Source organism: Falco punctatus (assembly GCF_963210335.1).
Source record: "Falco punctatus genome assembly, chromosome: 3".
NCBI lineage: Eukaryota > Metazoa > Chordata > Aves > Falconiformes > Falconidae > Falco > Falco punctatus.
This window is the reverse complement of record NC_137582.1, coordinates 103,951,086-103,971,871: the sequence shown is the minus strand read 5'-3', so window position 1 is coordinate 103,971,871 and position 20,786 is coordinate 103,951,086. Positions and strand designations below refer to the sequence as shown.

The 20,786-nt window shown below is 59.6% G+C and overlaps 4 protein-coding genes across 4 annotated transcripts; all 4 read right to left on the bottom strand.

Annotated features, from left to right (window-relative positions):
- On the bottom strand, positions 1–3,399 carry LOC308061121 (acrosin-like; the record flags this gene model as incomplete). The annotated part of the gene is made up of 4 exons (XM_080380672.1): positions 1–15; positions 2,071–2,241; positions 2,711–2,856; positions 3,144–3,399. 4 exons carry the CDS (start codon positions 3,397–3,399, stop codon positions 1–3), a joined length of 588 nt encoding a protein of 195 aa, XP_080236798.1.
- Positions 3,400–3,550: 151 nt separating this feature from the next.
- On the bottom strand, positions 3,551–9,244 carry LOC308061120 (acrosin-like; the record flags this gene model as incomplete). Its single annotated transcript, XM_080380671.1, has 5 exons — positions 3,551–3,577; positions 7,485–7,655; positions 8,125–8,270; positions 8,557–8,822; positions 9,084–9,244. The coding sequence occupies 5 exons, from the start codon at positions 9,242–9,244 to the stop codon at positions 3,551–3,553; spliced, it is 771 nt and encodes a 256-aa protein (XP_080236797.1).
- Positions 9,245–10,809: 1,565 nt separating this feature from the next.
- On the bottom strand, positions 10,810–14,645 carry LOC308061119 (acrosin-like; the record flags this gene model as incomplete). Its single annotated transcript, XM_080380670.1, has 5 exons — positions 10,810–10,824; positions 12,886–13,056; positions 13,526–13,671; positions 13,958–14,223; positions 14,485–14,645. 5 exons carry the CDS (start codon positions 14,643–14,645, stop codon positions 10,810–10,812), a joined length of 759 nt encoding a protein of 252 aa, XP_080236796.1.
- Positions 14,646–16,210: 1,565 nt separating this feature from the next.
- Positions 16,211–20,040, bottom strand: LOC308061118 (acrosin-like; the record flags this gene model as incomplete). The annotated part of the gene is made up of 5 exons (XM_080380669.1): positions 16,211–16,225; positions 18,281–18,451; positions 18,921–19,066; positions 19,353–19,618; positions 19,880–20,040. The coding sequence occupies 5 exons, from the start codon at positions 20,038–20,040 to the stop codon at positions 16,211–16,213; spliced, it is 759 nt and encodes a 252-aa protein (XP_080236795.1).
- Positions 20,041–20,786: the final 746 nt, after the last annotated feature.

The following is a 20,786-nucleotide window of genomic DNA, read 5'->3' as shown; positions in this document are numbered from 1 at the left end:
TCAGAAGTAAAGACTCTGCACGGAGAGAGTTCAAGCTGAAAATCATTCGGTAAATATGCAGACCTTGCAACTGGTGCTTCGGCACTTGTGTTTAACGGACTGACTAACAAGGACACTACGGTCTGCACGTGTCGATACCGATCGACTAGCTACGTTGTAAGCAAGAACTATGTTGTCTGCAAGATGTACGAGCCGGGAAGAGAACCAGTACAACCTGGCTCTGCGCTTGCTGGCGTGGACTCCTCAGCACTGCGCGCCAAAGGGAAAAGTACATCCTGAGGAAGGGTGCGAGCCTTCCTCCCAGAGAGCCCAGCCCAGGACCAGCAGGTGTCAACGCACCCGCGCCAGAGTGAGGAGGCTTATGATACTGAGTTCCTGGACCGAATGGTAATAACCCCGCCTTTTCTTGGGAATCTAATGAATACGTATGCTTCTGTGTAATAGGGATCTGCTTACTTAAGCCCTGGGTGTGCAAGTGAGGAGGAGCGATCCCCCTTGCAGCCGGAGCCCCGATAAACATGCCTGCTTGATAACCCTCCTTGAGTTGTAGAGTTTGATTCCGCACGTCAGCACCGATCAAGAAGGCTACAAAGACCTGTGCAGCACATGCCGAGTAGGAGATGGCCCCGTGTCCTGGTTTCAGCTGGGATGGAGTTAACGTTCTTCTTCGTAGCTAGTGAAGTGCTGTGTTTTGGCTATGATGTGAGAACAATGTTGGTAGCTGCACTGATGTTTTCGGTTGTTGCTGCCTGGCGTTTCTGCTAAGTCAAGGCCTTTTTGGTTTCTTGGGCCTTGCCAGCCAGAGTGCTGGAGGGGCACAAGAGACTGGGAAGGGACACAGCCAGGTCAGCTGACGTGAAGCAGCCACAGAGGTATTCCGTCCCGTGGGACGTCATGCTTGGTATAGAAACTTGGAGGGTTAGCTGGCGGGGGGAATCTTGCTCAGGGACTGGCTGGGCATCGGTCAGCGGGTGGTGAGCAGTTGTACTGTGCATCATTTCCTTTTTTTCCTTCTCCCTTCCTTTTGATTTTACCCTTTTCCCCCACCTTTCCATCCTAATCGTTATTGTTGTTGTTGTTGTTATTCTTCTTCTTGGTATTGTTACTGTTGTTCTTCACTCTTTCTTCTGTCTAAATTATTACATTGTTCTTATCTCAACCCTCCAGCTTTACATTGCTTTCTGGTTCTCCTCCCCACCCCTCCGGGTGGGGGGGAGTGCGCAAGTGGCTGCGTGGCGTTTGGTTGCCGGTAGCGTTTGGTTGCCGGCCGGGGTTAAACCGCGACACAGGATGGAAATGAAGTCTGTGGCATATGTGGGGCTCGAAGGCAAGCTCCTTCCCCAAATCCTCAGCGCAACCCTTGGGTCTTTCTAGACGCGTCTGTCCTGGGTCATGAGAGTCCAGTTTCAGGGTCACTTGTGGCTCATCCACAAGCGCAGCGGGATCCCACCAGGAGCTGGCCAAAGACGTTCTGTGTTTCCAGCTCCTTTCCCCAAGCCCTCCAGCCCGTGGTGACCTGTGTTCCCTTCCTCCAGTGCAGCCTCCCCCTCCTCCCTGAGCAGGCCCACTTTCAGCCCTTTGCAGGGACTCTTTCCCTTTGTGCCCGCCTTGTCTGCCTGCAGCCTGCCTCGCTTGGCAGGTGCCGGGCGTGGAAGTCCTTGCCTCGCACAGGAGACTGACTTGAGCTGAAGCCTGGTTTGCTGTGAGCACCGAAACATTTTATTTCAAGCATGTGGTCAGCCTCATCAGGTGTGTGCCTCCCGAGGCACGGGCGCAGGGCAGAGCAGCCCTTTGACGCTGAGGTGGCCTTTGCATCGGCAGGCATTGCCCCAAAGGAAACGGTGGTGGCACACTGCAGCCTGCCCTGCGTGCCGTTTGTCCTGCTGCTCACACCGTTTTTCCCCTTAGGTACTGCAGGAGCTCCTGCAGCCGGCTAAAGAAGTCCAGCAGCTTCTGGACTGGAAATGGGCAGGAGCCGCCCCACTGTGCTGCTGTGGGCCTTGGCCTCGCAACGGGGCTTGAGGTGGTGACAAAATGACTCCAAGCGCGTGCTGTTGGAGTAGCCCTCACTGCTGGGCGCAGGCCCATCTGTAGCAGGATCCAGTCGTAGAAGTGCTGAGTGGAGGTGTAGACTCCGGGCTGCCTGGCTCTGGCACAGCCTCTCCCCCAGCTGGTGACACCAACAAGCCAGAAGTAGTCTGCACTGCTGTCTTGGCAGACGAGAGGCCCACCGCTGTCCCCCTGCAGAGGAGGAGAGAGGACAAAGGGGTTGTTGGGTGGCCACCGTCAGCACGGGGGTTGGCTCCTTCTCTCTGACGGCACCTGCCGGAGCTGTGTTCCCTGCAGAGCGAGGCTGTGTCGAGCGAGCCTTGCCTGGGAAGGGGTGGTGGGCTTGTAAGGTGGGGCTGGCTCTCCTCACTACACGGTGATGGTGGGTGTGTGGAAGAGAGCTGTGGCAGGCTTGGGATGGGGAGCCATGGTCTGCCAAGAACACTAGGAGGGCTTTCTGGGCAGAGCGCCATGCCTCTGGGACAAGAGGGGCACTGGGCAGGGGCCTGCCGATGGGGAAGGGGGTATAAGCCCCCCCGGCGGTGGGGACCTGAAGTGGGAGGGGCACTGGCCAGGCCAAGCACATGCCGGGCCATGTTGGCGTAGTTGCGTGTGGCGGGGCTGCCTGTGCTACGGGGCTTGGCTCGTAGCACGCTCCTACCTGGCAGGTGTCAATGCCGCCCTGCGGATAGCCAGCACAGACGTTGTGCGTGTGGATGGCCCCTCTGTACCACCGGCTGCTGTTACAGACGTTGACATCAATGAGGCGGACCTGGGCCTCCTGCAGCACATCCGTTGATCGTCCAGCTGTGAGCACAGGAAGGAATTAGCAAGCAGCAGCTCACTGGCACTTCTCCTCCCCTGCCTGGCGGAATCCCTTGCCTCGCCCGCGCTTGGCTTTGCATCCTGAGAGGCATTATAGCGGCATTTCCCTTCCGCCTTGCTCTGGGGAAAGGGCTCAGGCCCATCTCTCAATAGGCATACGTCCCCGCAGCCTAAACTGGGGCTCTGGCCTCTGCTGTCAGGAAGCCCAAGCAATGGCCCCGAGCGTGCCAAGCTTGCGCTCGGCACACGAGTACTTCCGCGGTACTCACATCTTTCAGTCGTGGCACCCCAGCCGCTGATGTAGCAGTTTTTCAGCTGCGAGACTCTCAGCGAGGCATCGGGCACGCAGGCAAGCTGAACGTAGGCGTTGCACTGCACAGGCTGGTCCAGCTCCAGCAAGGCAATGTCGTTCCTCTGCGTGATGTTACTGTAGCCTTGGTGAAGGAGCAGCCGCTTGATGTTGCGCACCTGGGCCTCAGGGCCCAGCTGAGTCAGCCGGGTGGCACCGATCACCACGCGCCACATGGTGATGTAGCTGGAAGGCAAATGGGGAGAGGACTCAGAGGGAGCACAGCCACGTGCTGCAGCAGCCCAGCAGTTGCCCTGCCTTCCGCTTGCCGAGGGAGAGAGGAGAGCAGCGCTCGGGAGGGTGGGACTGGCCTCGCGTGCCTCAGGCTCAAGGAGCACCCAGGCCCTGGGCGTCCTGCGAGGAAACGGGGCGGGAGTAGCCCGTGCTGCTGCGCACGGGGCAAGCGCTAGTGTTGTGGGGCTATGCGCGTTCCCGGCGACGCCTTACCTGGCCTCGATGAAGCAGTGGGCTGCTGTCAGGACCCACTGTGCGCTGATGAGGGAGCCTCCGCAGGTATGACCCGTGCCCGCTTGCCAGGGGTTCTGGATGCTGACGATCCAGGGCCAGGCCCCTGCCTGGGCATCTGTGCCACCCACAACGCGTGACATGCCATACGGAAAAGCCGTGGGCCGGAGCCCGCAGGTCCCTCTGTAAAGAGAAACTCCTTAGTGTCCTGCTGGATGGCTGGCGCCCCTACGGCTCACGGTCAGCCGTCTTCCCTCCCCACAAGGCGCTGCCTGGCCAGCAGGGCTGGGGAAGCCTGTGGGGCACGCGTGTGTCCACACCCTGCCTCTTTCTGCTTTAGCCCCGTAGGTGAGTACTGCCAACAGCCTGCGTGCTGGCAAGGAAATGAGCCTCCCACACTGGCTGCCCTCCAGCCAAGCCCACAAGGGCTTGCCCAAGCTCCCTCCCAGAGCCTCGGGCCACTTACCCACAGCTGTCCCATGTGCCGGACGCAGGACAGCACATGGCCAGCAGGACGAGGAGGAGGAGCAGCAAATCCATCCCTGCCAGTGACACGTGGCAGCTGCAAGGAGGAGGGCTTGTCACCGCCAGTGCAGCCGCCAACATACTGCCCCCTGAGCTCGCGTTGCCCAGGATGCCCTTGGCCCCGGGGGTGATGTCACAGAGTGGCTGGTTGCCACGGGGCTGGGCGTGGTGGCCTCTGCGGGGAGGGGGGGCAACAGGAGGGGTTCCAAGCAGGACGGGAGGCAGGAGCTGGGATCGCACAGCCCCCACAGAGCCCCGCGGAATGCTCCCTTTGCGCGATGAGGGTGGGCAGGCCCCGTGGCAGGCAGCAGCGCCTGGCTCCCGGCTCTGCCTGCTAACAGCTCACAGGAAAAACCAAGCGTGGCGTCGCTACCTCTTTGCGAAGGTCACTGCCGCCCTGCTCTCGGCAGCCCTTTGCCACCTGCTCCTTCCCAATAAAGAGACACACAACAGAGAACGCAACCACTAGAGGCAGCACGCGCGTGCTTGGCTCTTGAAGAGACACTCTTTTGATGGTCGTGGCAGGCAAGCAGTGACGGGCAAGCCAAAGAAGCCAAGCCTAGCCCAGCAGTGCCAACCTTCCTGCACGCAGCACAGGGAAAGGCACACGCAGCACAGTCCTCGCTGGCTATGTCAGCCACAGCAACGCCCTCTGGCAGGCTTCGTGTCCCTGCTCTCTCTGGGTTGGATTGCGGTTCTGGACCAACACTGAAGAGGGCAGTTGTGGCACCTGCTACGCACGGCCGAGGACATACAATCAGAACGCCAAAGAAGGCGCCTTCCAAGTCCAATGCTGTAAAACAGACATTAGAATCACCTGTCGCTGTTAACAAAGCGGGAGGATTAGGCCGCACCGGGTGTTGGTCAATCGCTATTTGATTCACAGCCCTTAGATGTTGTACTACATGCTGCTCCTGGGCATGTGGCTTTGCAACAACCCCTGTTTTAGGCAATTATGACTTCTAGGCTCCAGTCCGAGCCAGGATTCCAACTTCATAGGGTACTGGTTTTGTCTTAGCGGCTTCGCTCCCGGTTTCAATTCCACACTTCCTGGTGCTGCTGGGCTGAGCAACCCCCTGGCCCAAGGCAGCTGCTGCCGTGTGGACACAAGCTCTGCCACCTAGGAGGGTCCCAGTGTGCAGGGCTTTTCGGATGGCAGCAAGGCGGTCACAGGCCGTGACGCTCAGAAGTAAAGACTCTGCACGGAGAGAGTTCAAGCTGAAAATCATTCGGTAAATATGCAGACCTTGCAACTGGTGCTTCGGCACTTGTGTTTAACGGACTGACTAACAAGGACACTACGGTCTGCACGTGTCGATACCGATCGACTAGCTACGTTGTAAGCAAGAACTATGTTGTCTGCAAGATGTACGAGCCGGGAAGAGAACCAGTACAACCTGGCTCTGCGCTTGCTGGCGTGGACTCCTCAGCACTGCGCGCCAAAGGGAAAAGTACATCCTGAGGAAGGGTGCGAGCCTTCCTCCCAGAGAGCCCAGCCCAGGACCAGCAGGTGTCAACGCACCCGCGCCAGAGTGAGGAGGCTTATGATACTGAGTTCCTGGACCGAATGGTAATAACCCCGCCTTTTCTTGGGAATCTAATGAATACGTATGCTTCTGTGTAATAGGGATCTGCTTACTTAAGCCCTGGGTGTGCAAGTGAGGAGGAGCGATCCCCCTTGCAGCCGGAGCCCCGATAAACATGCCTGCTTGATAACCCTCCTTGAGTTGTAGAGTTTGATTCCGCACGTCAGCACCGATCAAGAAGGCTACAAAGACCTGTGCAGCACATGCCGAGTAGGAGATGGCCCCGTGTCCTGGTTTCAGCTGGGATGGAGTTAACTTTCTTCTTCGTAGCTAGTGAAGTGCTGTGTTTTGGCTATGATGTGAGAACAATGTTGGTAGCTGCACTGATGTTTTCGGTTGTTGCTGCCTGGCGTTTCTGCTAAGTCAAGGCCTTTTTGGTTTCTTGGGCCTTGCCAGCCAGAGTGCTGGAGGGGCACAAGAGACTGGGAAGGGACACAGCCAGGTCAGCTGACGTGAAGCAGCCACAGAGGTATTCCGTCCCGTGGGACGTCATGCTTGGTATAGAAACTTGGAGGGTTAGCTGGCGGGGGGAATCTTGCTCAGGGACTGGCTGGGCATCGGTCAGCGGGTGGTGAGCAGTTGTACTGTGCATCATTTCCTTTTTTTCCTTCTCCCTTCCTTTTGATTTTACCCTTTTCCCCCACCTTTCCATCCTAATCGTTATTGTTGTTGTTGTTGTTGTTGTTGTTGTTGTTGTTATTCTTCTTCTTGGTATTGTTACTGTTGTTCTTCACTCTTTCTTCTGTCTAAATTATTACATTGTTCTTATCTCAACCCTCCAGCTTTACATTGCTTTCTGGTTCTCCTCCCCACCCCTCCGGGTGGGGGGGAGTGCGCAAGTGGCTGCGTGGCATTTGGTTGCCGGTAGCGTTTGGTTGCCGGCCGGGGTTAAACCGCGACACAGGATGGAAATGAAGTCTGTGGCATATGTGGGGCTCGAAGGCAAGCTCCTTCCCTAAATCCTCAGCGCAACCCTTGGGTCTTTCTAGACGCGTCTGTCCTGGGTCATGAGAGTCCAGTTTCAGGGTCACTTGTGGCTCATCCACAAGCGCAGCGGGATCCCACCAGGAGCTGGCCAAAGACGTTCTGTGTTTCCAGCTCCTTTCCCCAAGCCCTCCAGCCCGTGGTGACCTGTGTTCCCTTCCTCCAGTGCAGCCTCCCCCTCCTCCCTGAGCAGGCCCACTTTCAGCCCTTTGCAGGGACTCTTTCCCTTTGTGCCCGCCTTGTCTGCCTGCAGCCTGCCTCGCTTGGCAGGTGCCGGGCGTGGAAGTCCTTGCCTCGCACAGGAGACTGACTTGAGCTGAAGCCTGGTTTGCTGTGAGCACCGAAACATTTTATTTCAAGCATGTGGTCAGCCTCATCAGGTGTGTGCCTCCCGAGGCACGGGCGCAGGGCAGAGCAGCCCTTTGACGCTGAGGTGGCCTTTGCATCGGCAGGCATTGCCCCAAAGGAAACGGTGGTGGCACACTGCAGCCTGCCCTGCGTGCCGTTTGTCCTGCTGCTCACACCGTTTTTCCCCTTAGGTACTGCAGGAGCTCCTGCAGCCGGCTAAAGAAGTCCAGCAGCTTCTGGACTGGAAATGGGCAGGAGCCGCCCCACTGTGCTGCTGTGGGCCTTGGCCTCGCAACGGGGCTTGAGGTGGTGACAAAATGACTCCAAGCGCGTGCTGTTGGAGTAGCCCTCACTGCTGGGCGCAGGCCCATCTGTAGCAGGATCCAGTCGTAGAAGTGCTGAGTGGAGGTGTAGACTCCGGGCTGCCTGGCTCTGGCACAGCCTCTCCCCCAGCTGGTGACACCAACAAGCCAGAAGTAGTCTGCACTGCTGTCTTGGCAGACGAGAGGCCCACCGCTGTCCCCCTGCAGAGGAGGAGAGAGGACAAAGGGGTTGTTGGGTGGCCACCGTCAGCACGGGGGTTGGCTCCTTCTCTCTGACGGCACCTGCCGGAGCTGTGTTCCCTGCAGAGCGAGGCTGTGTCGAGCGAGCCTTGCCTGGGAAGGGGTGGTGGGCTTGTAAGGTGGGGCTGGCTCTCCTCACTGCACGGGGATGGTGGGTGTGTGGGAGAGAGCTGTGGCAGGCTTGGGATGGGGAGCCATGGTCTGCCAAGAACACTAGGAGGGCTTTCTGGGCAGAGCGCCATGCCTCTGGGACAAGAGGGGCACTGGGCAGGGGCCTGCCGATGGGGAAGGGGGTATAAGCCCCCCCGGCGGTGGGGACCTGAAGTGGGAGGGGCACTGGCCAGGCCAAGCACATGCCGGGCCATGTTGGCGTAGTTGCGTGTGGCGGGGCTGCCTGTGCTACGGGGCTTGGCTCGTAGCACGCTCCTACCTGGCAGGTGTCAATGCCGCCCTGCGGATAGCCAGCACAGACGTTGTGCGTGTGGATGGCCCCTCTGTACCACCGGCTGCTGTTACAGACGTTGACATCAATGAGGCGGACCTGGGCCTCCTGCAGCACATCCGTTGATCGTCCAGCTGTGAGCACAGGAAGGAATTAGCAAGCAGCAGCTCACTGGCGCTTCTCCTCCCCTGCCTGGCGGAATCCCTTGCCTCGCCCGCGCTTGGCTTTGCATCCTGAGAGGCGTTATAGCGGCATTTCCCTTCCGCCTTGCTCTGCGGAAAGGGCTCAGGCCCATCTCTCAAGAGGCATACGTCCCCACAGCCTGACTGGGGCTCTGGCCTCTGCTGTCAGGAAGCCCAAGCAATGGCCCCGAGCGTGCCAAGCTTGCGCTCGGCACACGAGTACTTCCGCGGTACTCACATCTTTCAGTCGTGGCACCCCAGCCGCTGATGTAGCAGTTTTTCAGCTGCGAGACTCTCAGCGAGGCATCGGGCACGCAGGCAAGCTGAACGTAGGCGTTGCACTGCACAGGCTGGTCCAGCTCCAGCAAGGCAATGTCGTTCCTCTGCGTGATGTTACTGTAGCCTTGGTGAAGGAGCAGCCGCTTGATGTTGCGCACCTGGGCCTCAGGGCCCAGCTGAGTCAGCCGGGTGGCACCGATCACCACGCGCCACATGGTGATGTAGCTGGAAGGCAAATGGGGAGAGGACTCAGAGGGAGCACAGCCACGTGCTGCAGCAGCCCAGCAGTTGCCCTGCCTTCCGCTTGCCGAGGGAGAGAGGAGAGCAGCGCTCGGGAGGGTGGGACTGGCCTCGCGTGCCTCAGGCTCAAGGAGCACCCAGGCCCTGGGCGTCCTGCGAGGAAACGGGGCGGGAGTAGCCCGTGCTGCTGCGCACGGGGCAAGCGCTAGTGTTGTGGGGCTATGCGCGTTCCCGGCGACGCCTTACCTGGCCTCGATGAAGCAGTGGGCTGCTGTCAGGACCCACTGTGCGCTGATGAGGGAGCCTCCGCAGGTATGACCCGTGCCCGCTTGCCAGGGGTCCTGGATGCTGACGATCCAGGGCCAGGCCCCTGCCTGGGCATCTGTGCCACCCACAACGCGCGACATGCCATACGGAAAAGCCGTGGGCCGGAGCCCGCAGGTCCCTCTGTAAAGAGAAACTCCTTAGTGTCCTGCTGGATGGCTGGCGCCCCTACGGCTCACGGTCAGCCGTCTTCCCTCCCCACAAGGCGCTGCCTGGCCAGCAGGGCTGGGGAAGCCTGTGGGGCACGCGTGTGTCCACACCCTGCCTCTTTCTGCTTTAGCCCCGTAGGTGAGTACTGCCAACAGCCTGCGTGCTGGCAAGGAAATGAGCCTCCCACACTGGCTGCCCTCCAGCCAAGCCCACAAGGGCTTGCCCAAGCTCCCTCCCAGAGCCTCGGGCCACTTACCCACAGCTGTCCCATGTGCCGGACGCAGGACAGCACATGGCCAGCAGGACGAGGAGGAGGAGCAGCAAATCCATCCCTGCCAGTGACACGTGGCAGCTGCAAGGAGGAGGGCTTGTCACCGCCAGTGCAGCCGCCAACATACTGCCCCCTGAACTCGCGTTGCCCAGGATGCCCTTGGCCCCGGGGGTGATGTCACAGAGTGGCTGGTTGCCACGGGGCTGGGCGTGGTGGCCTCTGCGGGGAGGGGGGGCAACAGGAGGGGTTCCAAGCAGGACGGGAGGCAGGAGCTGGGATCGCACAGCCCCCACAGAGCCCCGCGGAATGCTCCCTTTGCGCGATGAGGGTGGGCAGGCCCCGTGGCAGGCAGCAGCGCCTGGCTCCCGGCTCTGCCTGCTAACAGCTCACAGGAAAAACCAAGCGTGGCGTCGCTACCTCTTTGCGAAGGTCACTGCCGCCCTGCTCTCGGCAGCCCTTTGCCACCTGCTCCTTCCCAATAAAGAGACACACAACAGAGAACGCAACCACTAGAGGCAGCACGCGCGTGCTTGGCTCTTGAAGAGACACTCTTTTGATGGTCGTGGCAGGCAAGCAGTGACGGGCAAGCCAAAGAAGCCAAGCCTAGCCCAGCAGTGCCAACCTTCCTGCACGCAGCACAGGGAAAGGCACACGCAGCACAGTCCTCGCTGGCTATGTCAGCCACAGCAACGCCCTCTGGCAGGCTTCGTGTCCCTGCTCTCTCTGGGTTGGATTGCGGTTCTGGACCAACACTGAAGAGGGCAGTTGTGGCACCTGCTACGCACGGCCGAGGACATACAATCGGAACGCCAAAGAAGGCGCCTTCCAAGTCCAATGCTGTAAAACAGACATTAGAATCACCTGTCGCTGTTAACAAAGCGGGAGGATTAGGCCGCACCGGGTGTTGGTCAATCGCTATTTGATTCACAGCCCTTAGATGTTGTACTACATGCTGCTCCTGGGCATGTGGCTTTGCAACAACCCCTGTTTTAGGCAATTATGACTTCTAGGCTCCAGTCCGAGCCAGGATTCCAACTTCATAGGGTACTGGTTTTGTCTTAGCGGCTTCGCTCCCGGTTTCAATTCCACACTTCCTGGTGCTGCTGGGCTGAGCAACCCCCTGGCCCAAGGCAGCTGCTGCCGTGTGGACACAAGCTCTGCCACCTAGGAGGGTCCCAGTGTGCAGGGCTTTTCGGATGGCAGCAAGGCGGTCACAGGCCATGACGCTCAGAAGTAAAGACTCTGCACGGAGAGAGTTCAAGCTGAAAATCATTCGGTAAATATGCAGACCTTGCAACTGGTGCTTCGGCACTTGTGTTTAACGGACTGACTAACAAGGACACTACGGTCTGCACGTGTCGATACCGATCGACTAGCTACGTTGTAAGCAAGAACTATGTTGTCTGCAAGATGTACGAGCTGGGAAGAGAACCAGTACAACCTGGCTCTGCGCTTGCTGGCGTGGACTCCTCAGCACTGCGCGCCAAAGGGAAAAGTACATCCTGAGGAAGGGTGCGAGCCTTCCTCCCAGAGAGCCCAGCCCAGGACCAGCAGGTGTCAACGCACCCGCGCCAGAGTGAGGAGGCTTATGATACTGAGTTCCTGGACCGAATGGTAATAACCCCGCCTTTTCTCGGGAATCTAATGAATACGTATGCTTCTGTGTAATAGGGATCTGCTTACTTAAGCCCTGGGTGTGCAAGTGAGGAGGAGCGATCCCCCTTGCAGCCGGAGCCCCGATAAACATGCCTGCTTGATAACCCTCCTTGAGTTGTAGAGTTTGATTCCGCACGTCAGCACCGATCAAGAAGGCTACAAAGACCTGTGCAGCACATGCCGAGTAGGAGATGGCCCCATGTCCTGGTTTCAGCTGGGATGGAGTTAACTTTCTTCTTCGTAGCTAGTGAAGTGCTGTGTTTTGGCTATGATGTGAGAACAATGTTGGTAGCTGCACTGATGTTTTCGGTTGTTGCTGCCTGGCGTTTCTGCTAAGTCAAGGCCTTTTTGGTTTCTTGGGCCTTGCCAGCCAGAGTGCTGGAGGGGCACAAGAGACTGGGAAGGGACACAGCCAGGTCAGCTGACGTGAAGCAGCCACAGAGGTATTCCGTCCCGTGGGACGTCATGCTTGGTATAGAAACTTGGAGGGTTAGCTGGCGGGGGGAATCTTGCTCAGGGACTGGCTGGGCATCGGTCAGCGGGTGGTGAGCAGTTGTACTGTGCATCATTTCCTTTTTTTCCTTCTCCCTTCCTTTTGATTTTACCCTTTTCCCCCACCTTTCCATCCTAATCGTTATTGTTGTTGTTGTTGTTGTTGTTATTCTTCTTCTTGGTATTGTTACTGTTGTTCTTCACTCTTTCTTCTGTCTAAATTATTACATTGTTCTTATCTCAACCCTCCAGCTTTACATTGCTTTCTGGTTCTCCTCCCCACCCCTCCGGGTGGGGGGGAGTGCGCAAGTGGCTGCGTGGCGTTTGGTTGCCGGTAGCGTTTGGTTGCCGGCCGGGGTTAAACCGCGACACAGGATGGAAATGAAGTCTGTGGCATATGTGGGGCTCGAAGGCAAGCTCCTTCCCCAAATCCTCAGCGCAACCCTTGGGTCTTTCTAGACGCGTCTGTCCTGGGTCATGAGAGTCCATTTTCAGGGTCACTTGTGGCTCATCCACAAGCGCAGCGGGATCCCACCAGGAGCTGGCCAAAGACGTTCTGTGTTTCCAGCTCCTTTCCCCAAGCCCTCCAGCCCGTGGTGACCTGTGTTCCCTTCCTCCAGTGCAGCCTCCCCCTCCTCCCTGAGCAGGCCCACTTTCAGCCCTTTGCAGGGACTCTTTCCCTTTGTGCCCGCCTTGTCTGCCTGCAGCCTGCCTCGCTTGGCAGGTGCCGGGCGTGGAAGTCCTTGCCTCGCACAGGAGACTGACTTGAGCTGAAGCCTGGTTTGCTGTGAGCACCGAAACATTTTATTTCAAGCATGTGGTCAGCCTCATCAGGTGTGTGCCTCCCGAGGCACGGGCGCAGGGCAGAGCAGCCCTTTGACGCTGAGGTGGCCTTTGCATCGGCAGGCATTGCCCCAAAGGAAACGGTGGTGGCACACTGCAGCCTGCCCTGCGTGCCGTTTGTCCTGCTGCTCACACCGTTTTTCCCCTTAGGTACTGCAGGAGCTCCTGCAGCCGGCTAAAGAAGTCCAGCAGCTTCTGGACTGGAAATGGGCAGGAGCCGCCCCACTGTGCTGCTGTGGGCCTTGGCCTCGCAACGGGGCTTGAGGTGGTGACAAAATGACTCCAAGCGCGTGCTGTTGGAGTAGCCCTCACTGCTGGGCGCAGGCCCATCTGTAGCAGGATCCAGTCGTAGAAGTGCTGAGTGGAGGTGTAGACTCCGGGCTGCCTGGCTCTGGCACAGCCTCTCCCCCAGCTGGTGACACCAACAAGCCAGAAGTAGTCTGCACTGCTGTCTTGGCAGACGAGAGGCCCACCGCTGTCCCCCTGCAGAGGAGGAGAGAGGACAAAGGGGTTGTTGGGTGGCCACCGTCAGCACGGGGGTTGGCTCCTTCTCTCTGACGGCACCTGCCGGAGCTGTGTTCCCTGCAGAGCGAGGCTGTGTCGAGCGAGCCTTGCCTGGGAAGGGGTGGTGGGCTTGTAAGGTGGGGCTGGCTCTCCTCACTACACGGTGATGGTGGGTGTGTGGGAGAGAGCTGTGGCAGGCTTGGGATGGGGAGCCATGGTCTGCCAAGAACACTAGGAGGGCTTTCTGGGCAGAGCGCCATGCCTCTGGGACAAGAGGGGCACTGGGCAGGGGCCTGCCGATGGGGAAGGGGGTATAAGCCCCCCCGGCGGTGGGGACCTGAAGTGGGAGGGGCACTGGCCAGGCCAAGCACATGCCGGGCCATGTTGGCGTAGTTGCGTGTGGCGGGGCTGCCTGTGCTACGGGGCTTGGCTCGTAGCACGCTCCTACCTGGCAGGTGTCAATGCCGCCCTGCGGATAGCCAGCACAGACGTTGTGCGTGTGGATGGCCCCTCTGTACCACCGGCTGCTGTTACAGACGTTGACATCAATGAGGCGGACCTGGGCCTCCTGCAGCACATCTGTTGATCGTCCAGCTGTGAGCACAGGAAGGAATTAGCAAGCAGCAGCTCACTGGCGCTTCTCCTCCCCTGCCTGGCGGAATCCCTTGCCTCGCCCGCGCTTGGCTTTGCATCCTGAGAGGCGTTATAGCGGCATTTCCCTTCCGCCTTGCTCTGCGGAAAGGGCTCAGGCCCATCTCTCAAGAGGCATACGTCCCCGCAGCCTGACTGGGGCTCTGGCCTCTGCTGTCAGGAAGCCCAAGCAATGGCCCCGAGCGTGCCAAGCTTGCGCTCGGCACACGAGTACTTCCGCGGTACTCACATCTTTCAGTCGTGGCACCCCAGCCGCTGATGTAGCAGTTTTTCAGCTGCGAGACTCTCAGCGAGGCATCGGGCACGCAGGCAAGCTGAACGTAGGCGTTGCACTGCACAGGCTGGTCCAGCTCCAGCAAGGCAATGTCGTTCCTCTGCGTGATGTTACTGTAGCCTTGGTGAAGGAGCAGCCGCTTGATGTTGCGCACCTGGGCCTCAGGGCCCAGCTGAGTCAGCCGGGTGGCACCGATCACCACGCGCCACATGGTGATGTAGCTGGAAGGCAAATGGGGAGAGGACTCAGAGGGAGCACAGCCACGTGCTGCAGCAGCCCAGCAGTTGCCCTGCCTTCCGCTTGCCGAGGGAGAGAAGAGAGCAGCGCTCGGGAGGGTGGGACTGGCCTCGCGTGCCTCAGGCTCAAGGAGCACCCAGGCCCTGGGCGTCCTGCGAGGAAACGGGGCGGGAGTAGCCCGTGCTGCTGCGCACGGGGCAAGCGCTAGTGTTGTGGGGCTATGCGCGTTCCCGGCGACGCCTTACCTGGCCTCGATGAAGCAGTGGGCTGCTGTCAGGACCCACTGTGCGCTGATGAGGGAGCCTCCGCAGGTATGACCCGTGCCCGCTTGCCAGGGGTCCTGGATGCTGACGATCCAGGGCCAGGCCCCTGCCTGGGCATCTGTGCCACCCACAACGCGCGACATGCCATACGGAAAAGCCGTGGGCCGGAGCCCGCAGGTCCCTCTGTAAAGAGAAACTCCTTAGTGTCCTGCTGGATGGCTGGCGCCCCTACGGCTCACGGTCAGCCGTCTTCCCTCCCCACAAGGCGCTGCCTGGCCAGCAGGGCTGGGGAAGCCTGTGGGGCACGCGTGTGTCCACACCCTGCCTCTTTCTGCTTTAGCCCCGTAGGTGAGTACTGCCAACAGCCTGCGTGCTGGCAAGGAAATGAGCCTCCCACACTGGCTGCCCTCCAGCCAAGCCCACAAGGGCTTGCCCAAGCTCCCTCCCAGAGCCTCGGGCCACTTACCCACAGCTGTCCCATGTGCCGGACGCAGGACAGCACATGGCCAGCAGGACGAGGAGGAGGAGCAGCAAATCCATCCCTGCCAGTGACACGTGGCAGCTGCAAGGAGGAGGGCTTGTCACCGCCAGTGCAGCCGCCAACATACTGCCCCCTGAGCTCGCGTTGCCCAGGATGCCCTTGGCCCCGGGGGTGATGTCACAGAGTGGCTGGTTGCCACGGGGCTGGGCGTGGTGGCCTCTGCGGGGAGGGGGGGCAACAGGAGGGGTTCCAAGCAGGACGGGAGGCAGGAGCTGGGATCGCACAGCCCCCACAGAGCCCCGCGGAATGCTCCCTTTGCGCGATGAGGGTGGGCAGGCCCCGTGGCAGGCAGCAGCGCCTGGCTCCCGGCTCTGCCTGCTAACAGCTCACAGGAAAAACCAAGCGTGGCGTCGCTACCTCTTTGCGAAGGTCACTGCCGCCCTGCTCTCGGCAGCCCTTTGCCACCTGCTCCTTCCCAATAAAGAGACACACAACAGAGAACGCAACCACTAGAGGCAGCACGCGCGTGCTTGGCTCTTGAAGAGACACTCTTTTGATGGTCGTGGCAGGCAAGCCGTGACGGGCAAGCCAAAGAAGCCAAGCCTAGCCCAGCAGTGCCAACCTTCCTGCACGCAGCACAGGGAAAGGCACACGCAGCACAGTCCTCGCTGGCTATGTCAGCCACAGCAACGCCCTCTGGCAGGCTTCGTGTCCCTGCTCTCTCTGGGTTGGATTGCGGTTCTGGACCAACACTGAAGAGGGCAGTTGTGGCACCTGCTACGCACGGCCGAGGACATACAATCGGAACGCCAAAGAAGGCGCCTTCCAAGTCCAATGCTGTAAAACAGACATTAGAATCACCTGTCGCTGTTAACAAAGCGGGAGGATTAGGCCGCACCGGGTGTTGGTCAATCGCTATTTGATTCACAGCCCTTAGATGTTGTACTACATGCTGCTCCTGGGCATGTGGCTTTGCAACAACCCCTGTTTTAGGCAATTATGACTTCTAGGCTCCAGTCCGAGCCAGGATTCCAACTTCATAGGGTACTGGTTTTGTCTTAGCGGCTTCGCTCCCGGTTTCAATTCCACACTTCCTGGTGCTGCTGGGCTGAGCAACCCCCTGGCCCAAGGCAGCTGCTGCCGTGTGGACACAAGCTCTGCCACCTAGGAGGGTCCCAGTGTGCAGGGCTTTTCGGATGGCAGCAAGGCGGTCACAGGCCATGACGCTCAGAAGTAAAGACTCTGCACGGAGAGAGTTCAAGCTGAAAATCATTCGGTAAATATGCAGACCTTGCAACTGGTGCTTCGGCACTTGTGTTTAACGGACTGACTAACAAGGACACTACGGTCTGCACGTGTCGATACCGATCGACTAGCTACGTTGTAAGCAAGAACTATGTTGTCTGCAAGATGTACGAGCCGGGAAGAGAACCAGTACAACCTGGCTCTGCGCTTGCTGGCGTGGACTCCTCAGCACTGCGCGCCAAAGGGAAAAGTACATCCTGAGGAAGGGTGCGAGCCTTCCTCCCAGAGAGCCCAGCCCAGGACCAGCAGGTGTCAACGCACCCGCGCCAGAGTGAGGAGGCTTATGATACTGAGTTCCTGGACCGAATGGTAATAACCCCGCCTTTTCTTGGGAATCTAATGAATACGTATGCTTCTGTGTAATAGGGATCTGCTTACTTAAGCCCTGGGTGTGCAAGTGAGGAGGAGCGATCCCCCTTGCAGCCGGAGCCCCGATAAACATGCCTGCTTGATAACCCTCCTTGAGTTGTAGAGTTTGATTCCGCACGTCAGCACCGATCAAGAAGGCTACAAAGACCTGTGCAGCACATGCCGAGTAGGAGATGGCCCCGTGTCCTGGTTTCAGCTGGGATGGAGTTAACGTTCTTCTTCGTAGCTAGTGAAGTGCTGTGTTTTGGCTATGATGTGAGAACAATGTTGGTAGCTGCACTGATGTTTTCGGTTGTTGCTGCCTGGCGTTTCTGCTAAGTCAAGGCCTTTTTGGTTTCTTGGGCCTTGCCAGCCAGAGTGCTGGAGGGGCACAAGAGACTGGGAAGGGACACAGCCAGGTCAGCTGACGTGAAGCAGCCACAGAGGTATTCCGTCCCGTGGGACGTCATGCTTGGTATAGAAACTTGGAGGGTTAGCTGGCGGGGGGAATCTTGCTCAGGGACTGGCTGGGCATCGGTCAGCGGGTGGTGAGCAGTTGTACTGTGCATCATTTCCTTTTTTTCCTTCTCCCTTCCTTTTGATTTTACCCTTTTCCCCCACCTTTCCATCCTAATCGTTATTGTTGTTGTTGTTGTTATTCTTCTTCTTGGTATTGTTACTGTTGTTCTTCACTCTTTCTTCTGTCTAAATTATTACATTGTTCTTATCTCAACCCTCCAGCTTTACATTGCTTTCTGGTTCTCCTCCCCACCCCTCCGGGTGGGGGGGAGTGCGCAAGTGGCTGCGTGGCGTTTGGTTGCCGGTAGCGTTTGGTTGCCGGCCGGGGTTAAACCGCGACACAGGATGGAAATGAAGTCTGTGGCATATGTGGGGCTCGAAGGCAAGCTCCTTCCCCAAATCCTCAGCGCAACCCTTGGGTCTTTCTAGACGCGTCTGTCCTGGGTCATGAGAGTCCATTTTCAGGGTCACTTGTGGCTCATCCACAAGCGCAGCGGGATCCCACCAGGAGCTGGCCAAAGACGTTCTGTGTTTCCAGCTCCTTTCCCCAAGCCCTCCAGCCCGTGGTGACCTGTGTTCCCTTCCTCCAGTGCAGCCTCCCCCTCCTCCCTGAGCAGGCCCACTTTCAGCCCTTTGCAGGGACTCTTTCCCTTTGTGCCCGCCTTGTCTGCCTGCAGCCTGCCTCGCTTGGCAGGTGCCGGGCGTGGAAGTCCTTGCCTCGCACAGGAGACTGACTTGAGCTGAAGCCTGGTTTGCTGTGAGCACCGAAACATTTTATTTCAAGCATGTGGTCAGCCTCATCAGGTGTGTGCCTCCCGAGGCACGGGCGCAGGGCAGAGCAGCCCTTTGACGCTGAGGTGGCCTTTGCATCGGCAGGCATTGCCCCAAAGGAAACGGTGGTGGCACACTGCAGCCTGCCCTGCGTGCCGTTTGTCCTGCTGCTCACACCGTTTTTCCCCTTAGGTACTGCAGGAGCTCCTGCAGCCGGCTAAAGAAGTCCAGCAGCTTCTGGACTGGAAATGGGCAGGAGCCGCCCCACTGTGCTGCTGTGGGCCTTGGCCTCGCAACGGGGCTTGAGGTGGTGACAAAATGACTCCAAGCGCGTGCTGTTGGAGTAGCCCTCACTGCTGGGCGCAGGCCCATCTGTAGCAGGATCCAGTCGTAGAAGTGCTGAGTGGAGGTGTAGACTCCGGGCTGCCTGGCTCTGGCACAGCCTCTCCCCCAGCTGGTGACACCAACAAGCCAGAAGTAGTCTGCACTGCTGTCTTGGCAGACGAGAGGCCCACCGCTGTCCCCCTGCAGAGGAGGAGAGAGGACAAAGGGGTTGTTGGGTGGCCACCGTCAGCACGGGGGTTGGCTCCTTCTCTCTGACGGCACCTGCCGGAGCTGTGTTCCCTGCAGAGCGAGGCTGTGTCGAGCGAGCCTTGCCTGGGAAGGGGTGGTGGGCTTGTAAGGTGGGGCTGGCTCTCCTCACTACACGGTGATGGTGGGTGTGTGGGAGAGAGCTGTGGCAGGCTTGGGATGGGGAGCCATGGTCTGCCAAGAACACTAGGAGGGCTTTCTGGGCAGAGCGCCATGCCTCTGGGACAAGAGGGGCACTGGGCAGGGGCCTGCCGATGGGGAAGGGGGTATAAGCCCCCCCGGCGGTGGGGACCTGAAGTGGGAGGGGCACTGGCCAGGCCAAGCACATGCCGGGCCATGTTGGCGTAGTTGCGTGTGGCGGGGCTGCCTGTGCTACGGGGCTTGGCTCGTAGCACGCTCCTACCTGGCAGGTGTCAATGCCGCCCTGCGGATAGCCAGCACAGACGTTGTGCGTGTGGATGGCCCCTCTGTACCACCGGCTGCTGTTACAGACGTTGACATCAATGAGGCGGACCTGGGCCTCCTGCAGCACATCTGTTGATCGTCCAGCTGTGAGCACAGGAAGGAATTAGCAAGCAGCAGCTCACTGGCGCTTCTCCTCCCCTGCCTGGCGGAATCCCTTGCCTCGCCCGCGCTTGGCTTTGCATCCTGAGAGGCGTTATAGCGGCATTTCCCTTCCGCCTTGCTCTGCGGAAAGGGCTCAGGCCCATCTCTCAAGAGGCATACGTCCCCGCAGCCTGACTGGGGCTCTGGCCTCTGCTGTCAGGAAGCCCAAGCAATGGCCCCGAGCGTGCCAAGCTTGCGCTCGGCACACGAGTACTTCCGCGGTACTCACATCTTTCAGTCGTGGCACCCCAGCCGCTGATGTAGCAGTTTTTCAGCTGCGAGACTCTCAGCGAGGCATCGGGCACGCAGGCAAGCTGAACGTAGGCGTTGCACTGCACAGGCTGGTCCAGCTCCAGCAAGGCAATGTCGTTCCTCTGCGTGATGTTACTGTAGCCTTGGTGAAGGAGCAGCCGCTTGATGTTGCGCACCTGGGCCTCAGGGCCCAGCTGAGTCAGCCGGGTGGCACCGATCACCACGCGCCACATGGTGATGTAGCTGGAAGGCAAATGGGGAGAGGACTCAGAGGGAGCACAGCCACGTGCTGCAGCAGCCCAGCAGTTGCCCTGCCTTCCGCTTGCCGAGGGAGAGAAGAGAGCAGCGCTCGGGAGGGTGGGACTGGCCTCGCGTGCCTCAGGCTCAAGGAGCACCCAGGCCCTGGGCGTCCTGCGAGGAAACGGGGCGGGAGTAGCCCGTGCTGCTGCGCACGGGGCAAGCGCTAGTGTTGTGGGGCTATGCGCGTTCCCGGCGACGCCTTACCTGGCCTCGATGAAGCAGTGGGCTGCTGTCAGGACCCACTGTGCGCTGATGAGGGAGCCTCCGCAGGTATGACCCGTGCCCGCTTGCCAGGGGTCCTGGATGCTGACGATCCAGGGCCAGGCCCCTGCCTGGGCATCTGTGCCACCCACAACGCGCGACATGCCATACGGAAAAGCCGTGGGCCGGAGCCCGCAGGTCCCTCTGTAAAGAGAAACTCCTTAGTGTCCTGCTGGATGGCTGGCGCCCCTACGGCTCACGGTCAGCCGTCTTCCCTCCCCACAAGGCGCTGCCTGGCCAGCAGGGCTGGGGAAGCCTGTGGGGCACGCGTGTGTCCACACCCTGCCTCTTTCTGCTTTAGCCCCGTAGGTGAGTACTGCCAACAGCCTGCGTGCTGGCAAGGAAATGAGCCTCCCACACTGGCTGCCCTCCAGCCAAGCCCACAAGGGCTTGCCCAAGCTCCCTCCCAGAGCCTCGGGCCACTTACCCACAGCTGTCCCATGTGCCGGACGCAGGACAGCACATGGCCAGCAGGACGAGGAGGAGGAGCAGCAAATCCATCCCTGCCAGTGACACGTGGCAGCTGCAAGGAGGAGGGCTTGTCACCGCCAGTGCAGCCGCCAACATACTGCCCCCTGAGCTCGCGTTGCCCAGGATGCCCTTGGCCCCGGGGGTGATGTCACAGAGTGGCTGGTTGCCACGGGGCTGGGCGTGGTGGCCTCTGCGGGGAGGGGGGGCAACAGGAGGGGTTCCAAGCAGGACGGGAGGCAGGAGCTGGGATCGCACAGCCCCCACAGAGCCCCGCGGAATGCTCCCTTTGCGCGATGAGGGTGGGCAGGCCCCGTGGCAGGCAGCAGCGCCTGGCTCCCGGCTCTGCCTGCTAACAGCTCACAGGAAAAACCAAGCGTGG